This window comes from Dichomitus squalens (assembly GCF_000275845.1).
Source record: "Dichomitus squalens LYAD-421 SS1 unplaced genomic scaffold DICSQscaffold_52, whole genome shotgun sequence".
In the NCBI taxonomy this organism is placed as follows: domain Eukaryota; kingdom Fungi; phylum Basidiomycota; class Agaricomycetes; order Polyporales; family Polyporaceae; genus Dichomitus; species Dichomitus squalens.
Window position 1 is genome coordinate 127,044 of NW_006766934.1, and position 6,060 is coordinate 133,103.

Sequence of the window (6,060 nt, forward strand, 5' to 3'; positions counted from 1 at the left end):
TGACGACGGGTAAACTCCGGTAGGTCCGAGTCGGATGGAAGGATAGTGGGGAGGGATGATAAACGTTTCAAAAACTCCTGGGAGAAGAGATCCGGTCCGCAAGTGGTTGAGACACTCCACGGAGGGGATGGGTAAGAGACTTGATCTAATGTCACAGCCAACGAGCTGTGCCACCAAAACAAACAAGGGCAAAGCTTACTGATGCAGAGGTTGGTGCTGAGAAGCGAAGCAACCAGAGGTGACACAGCAAGAGATGTGAAGAGATGTATTCCCTAGACTAGAAGGGGTAGTGAGGGAGGTAGGGCTGCTAGCTACCTACAGAGGAGATGGGGAATCGACGAGAAGATCAAGTCTGAGGTTCCCTGCCTCAGACTCCCTACTATATATACTAATACAATGGTGCACAGACCAGGTACCTATTGACCATCGTTTGGTCAGAGTTCTCTGCCTCATGTCCTACCCTCTGACCTGCCTCATGGTGACCCTACGACTAATACCTGAGTCGTGCCGAGTCCGGACCCCTCCCAATGAGTAAGCGCTCCTGCTGTCACATCAGTCACCTGTCTGTGAGTGAGGATGGGCGCTCCTGGCCATTCACGAGGTCTGGGGTTCGATCCTGGCCCCTCCACTTTCCGATACGAGTTGTCCGCGGTCAAGGTGAGCGTCTGTCTCAGTACACATGACCCCCAGGTCACGTGGCACGAGAAAACTGTGACACAGTCTTCGCCGACAGAAGAACTGCCCTCTGACTGTATTAGTATCTCGTTTGTTGCCACTACAGAACGACGACGTCAATCTATTCTTATCCCAGGCAGCATCAAGTACGAGTCTACAAGTGTCGGAGCTCATGCATTCATCGATTGTGGAGCAAGCGCCTCTCTCCTTAACCGGAATTTCGCGAAGAAGCACAAACTCCCTCTCATCACCTTACCCTCTCCCCTTCGTTTCACCAATGTCGATGGCACCACCAACACGGCCGGACCAGTCACTCACAAATTCGTAGGCCACTTCCGAATTAACAGCCACGAGTTCCCCACTGAACTCTACGTCGCGGACTGCGGACGGGACAACATCATCCTCGGAATGCCATGGCTCATCCAGTACAACCCCCACATCGACTGGGTACAAGGCAAGGTCTGTTTCGACGCCAAATACCTACGGGCGGAACAGCGACTTTGGGAATACCATCAACGCCCCTCAGGGAATCCCTGCCGACACCTTACCGCTTTCCTTCACAGAGACATCCATCCCGAATGCAACCCATCTGCCACCATCCGACGACTCATCCTTGGAGACGCCCCCATCGCTCGCACCACCGTATCGACCCAACTGGCTGTCGAAGCCGGATCGAAAGCAGCCGACGTCAAGGCTACCATCGCCATCCCAGACTACCTCAAAACCTATCACCAGGTGTTTGAGAAGAAGGCGGCTGAACGAATGCCCAAGCCCCGGGCCTGGGATCACCCCATCGAGCTCCGACCTGACTTCAAACCTTGGGACTGTAAGCTGTACCCCCTGTCTCCGCTCAAGATGCAGGAACTTCGGAAGTTCATCGATGAGAACCTAGCCAAGGGGTACGTCCGCCCATCCACCTCACCAATGACATTCCCGTTCTTCTTCGTGGACAAGAAGGATGGCTCCATGTGACCCGTCCAGGACTACCGCTACCTCAATTCCGGCACAATCAAGAACGTCTACCCCCTCCCCCTGATCAACAATCTCATCGACCAGTTGCAAGGGGCCAAGTACTTCACGAAGTTGGACGTCCGAGCCGGTTACAACAACGTCCACATCAAAGACGGTGATCAGTGGAAGGTGGCCTTCAAGACCCCCCTCGGCCTCTACGAGCCGACCGTAATGTTCTTTGGGTTATGCAACACCCCAGCGACGTTCCAGGCGATGATGAACGACGGTTTCAAGGACATGATCGCAGAGGGATGGCTCGTCATCTACATGGACGACATTCTGATACACTCCAAGACACAGGACGTCCACCACTGTTGAACGCAGCGGGTCGTGCAGCGTCTCATCGAAATGGACCTGTTCCTCAAACGCGAGAAGTGCGTGTTCGACGCTGCTGAGGTCGAGTTCCTAGGCACCATCATTCGCGAAGGATCGCTCGGCATGGACCCGGTCAAGCTCGACGGCATCCGCGCCTGGCCTATACCCACCACCGTCAAACAAGTCCAGAGCTTCCTCGAATTCTGCAACTTCTACCGACACTTCATCCGTGACTATAGCAAGATCGCTCGGCCACTGACACAACTCACCCGGAAAGATCTACCCTTTCATTGGACGCCCGAATGTCAGGTTGCATTCGACACGCTCCGCAACCTATTCCAACAGAAGCCAATTCTGTGCATGGCCGACCCATCTGCAGCCTTCCAAATTGAATGCGACGCCTCCATGTTTGCCACCGGAGCCGTCCTCCACCAGCGGAACACCAACCAGGACTGGATGCCGGTAGCATACCTCTCTCATGCCCTCTCACCTGCGGAACGCAACTATCAGATCTACAACAAAGAGCTCCTCGCAGTTGTCCGCGCCTTCGAGACCTGGCAGCACTACCTCGAAGGGTCCCCCCACGTCATCCAAGTAATCTCTGACCACAAGAACCTCACCTACTGGCGGTCTGCACAGAAGCTGACCCGACGCCAGGCCCGATGGAGTGCATTCCTCGGCCAGTTTCACTTCGAAATCCACCACCACGCCGGGAAGACCTTGACCCAAGCTGATGCCCTGTCCCGCCGCCCCGGCCATGCAGATGGGAAGCGTGACAATGAGGACGTTGTCGTCTTAAATGACGGGGTATTTATTTGAGCTGTCACTGATGATCTACTGCTGCGAATCAAGGACGCCACCCGGAAGGACACCAAGGTGGTACAGACCAGCGGTCGGGGACGTCTAACCCTCGTCAAGCCACCTCCGTACGGCAAACCCAAAGACTGAAAGCTGGACGATGGTGTTGCCAAGTATCAGGGCAAGATCTACATCCCTCCGAATGAAGACCTGCGACGCGACATTGTCCGGATGCATCACGACCCGGCAGTAATGGGCCACCCCGGACAGGACCAGAACATCGAACTTGTCTCACGCCAGTACAGTTGGGGTGGAATGGAAAACTTCATCCGCAAATTCGTTCAAGGATGCGCTATCTGCCAAGGATCCAAGGTTAACACCCACCCCGTGAAAGCTCCCGCCATGCCTATTCCCCACGCAGGAAACACACGACCGTTTTCGATCATCACCATGGATCACATCACGGGCCTTCCAATGTCCAACGGATTCAACGCCATTCAAGTGGTAGTAGATCATGACACCACCAAAGGCGCAGTCATCACCCCTTGCACTATCAACGTCACTGCCTTGGAAGCAGCCGAACTAATGTTCCGAGATGTCTACAAACGGTTTGGAGCCCCTCAGAGGATCATATCCGACCGAGGACCCCAGTTTGCGTCTGGGGTTTTTCAAGAACTGCAACGACTCGTAGGAGTCAAGACTTTCATCGGCGTCTTGGCCGACAACCTTCACCCCAGTGGACAGTTCACAGAGACTCAATACCTGGGATTCCTTTGGGCGATGATCCAGGCACGCGACCCCGCCACCCGCGTTACCGACCACGACGTATGGAGAGAAGCGGCCAACAACCTCGTCGACGCGTACAATGTCCGCAACATCCCCGTCTCGGTCCGCCAGTACTGGAACGGACGTGCCGTATGCCTCTACGACAACATGTCGGGGAACGACCTCCATCGCAGCGTGTGGGGGAACTTCTACAATGACAAGATCCTCGACGTCTCCGATTACGGTGACTCCCCTCCACCCACCCCTACCACACCTGCCGCACCCATCGAGGAGGTCCTCCGTTCGCGCAGCCCCTCCCCCGTATCCCCGCCCGCTGTCATCCACGACCTCCCCGCTGACGCCATCCCCACCCCTTTCTGTCCCAGGCGCCCCGTCCCCGCTAACCCTTCATCCCGTTCCCCATCGCCCCCCGCCGCCTCCCCAACCATCGCACCGTCGCCGTCCCACTCCATCACCTTCCTCTCCGGGGCCTACTTCAACCCCATTGATCCTGGCTTGAACATCGGCCTCTGGTACCCGCCAGCGCCCTCATCACCGCTCACGGAGCTGGACTTGGAGTTGAATGATCGGGACGATCGTGCTTAGAAACGGGGGTAATGTTACCATTGGTACGCCCCACTCCCTATCTTTTTCTATTGGACTACTCCTTCTCGTCGCCCTCATGTACACTCCACCCCCCTTCCTGTTCCCGGCGACCTATGTTTACCTTCCCGTTCCCCTGTCGTCCGCCTGTACGCTACCACCCCCCATTCCGCCCCCTGACGACTGCGTTCCAGTCCCGGCCCTCTCCCTTAATAATTCCCCTTTTGTCTATATGACTGGACCCTGAGTCCGACCCTGACCCTTTCCCTCTTTGTTACCTCTTGTATCCCTATATCCCTCAATCTAGGGACTTGTGCGATACTCTCTCCCCGTGTGCTACACCGCATACTTGGATAAGTCCGCGTGATAAGTCTGAATAGACTTGTGTTAGTACTTCAGCGTAACATCCTTCGCCAATCATAGTAGTAACACCATCCGCCGTGTGTAACAGTTGAGGTGTACCGTAGTAATGGAAGTCGACATAGTCGTCGAGACAGAATGTAAAGTGCATTGAAGCACCTGAGTCGATCATCCATACTAGGTTGGGATCATTGTACTCAGTTGATGTTCTGCCTTTTCCTTTGCAGCACGCACACTTAGCATACAAACAGTGGTGAAGACATGTATTATCTTCTGTAGCTAATCGTAAGGGTGTAGCTACAGGTACATCGTCGCGCAGACCATCTATTCTACGAGAAGAACTTGCGACACTAGTCACTACAGAGTGCAGGCAGTCAGCATACAACTCGTTAGAGGTCAAAGGATGGCAAACATACCATGTCCTTTCAAATCGTTGATCTCTTCCTCAGCATCAGTTAGGCCGAGAGACACAGCATTGTCCGCCTCGTCCATGAGATCGTCCAGACACTCCCTAAGTGTTGGAGCGAGCCGCTCCTTGAGTGTGCGTTTGCGCTTGGGCGGCGGCACCGGCTCTCCTTCGTCCGAGAACAGGGGGTCTTCCCCATCCGTTGTTAGAGGACTTGGTGCCTTCGTACGTCCAAGCCTTAACGTGGCGGTTCCACTCCTGATTGGAGATGGTTGGCGGCTGGTGTCTGGGCTGGACAGGCTGATGGACGCACCGGGGACGTCCGAGGAGACGGTTTCCGTCTCGCGCAATGTTTCGGAGGAGGTCTTCGAGGAACCTGTTGAAGTGGGCAGCTGCCGCACAAGGTTCTCTAACGTCCGAATGCGCTCGGAGGTTTCTAGAATATCACGCTCCTCTGCGAGGGATATGGCATGCGTGAGCAACGGGTACTTGTTGTTCCCTGTGGCCACGCAGACCAGCTTGCGCAGGAGGGCGCGTGGATCCAGCACCACGTCCGGACCCTAAGTAATGGTCGGTGTGGTGACGGTGTCAGCAATAGATGCGAAGTGTGCATGTTGGTGCGCACCTTGCTGCTGTCGATGACTGCGTCCACCACATTGCCTACGAGGGCGACCTTGTTGCTGCTGCCCTTGAGGGCGCTGCTGTTGCTGCTGCTGCTGCTGCTGCCCCTGAGGGCGCTGCTGCTGCTGGCGGAAGGAAGGGTCGGGGCCCTTGCGCTTGACAGCGCTGAGCTTGTTCGCACTTGCGCGCGATTGGCCCTGGCGACCTTGACGCTGCTCCCAATGGAGTACGACCTGCTGGCGGATCCCAGCAAGGGTGATCGCCTCGATCGCAGTCTTGCCCGTCGCAGGCTTAAAGCCAGCGATGTAGAGCTGGATCATCAGATCCATGTTGGAAGGGAGCTTCACCATAAGCATCATGCCCTTGACGTGGTCGGCAACAACAAACTTGTTTGTCCTGAGACGTAGGAAGTACACCTCGAACTTGTCCAGATTGGGGACAGGGTTCAAGTCGGCCGGAACGGAGAGAGCAAGGGGAGTCCGGAAGTCTTGGTAGACAGCCGGCAC

At 55.7% G+C, this 6,060-nt stretch overlaps 1 protein-coding gene across 1 annotated transcript; it reads right to left on the minus strand.

The window, feature by feature from the left end:
• Window positions 1–4,851: 4,851 nt before the first annotated feature.
• Window positions 4,852–6,039, minus strand: DICSQDRAFT_173821 (uncharacterized protein; the record flags this gene model as incomplete). The annotated part of the gene is made up of 4 exons (XM_007369627.1): window positions 4,852–4,877; window positions 4,944–5,387; window positions 5,449–5,493; window positions 5,559–6,039. Coding segments are annotated over 4 exons (996 nt in total), but the record flags the coding sequence as incomplete, so codon positions are not given.
• Between the last annotated feature and the right edge of the window lie 21 nt (window positions 6,040–6,060).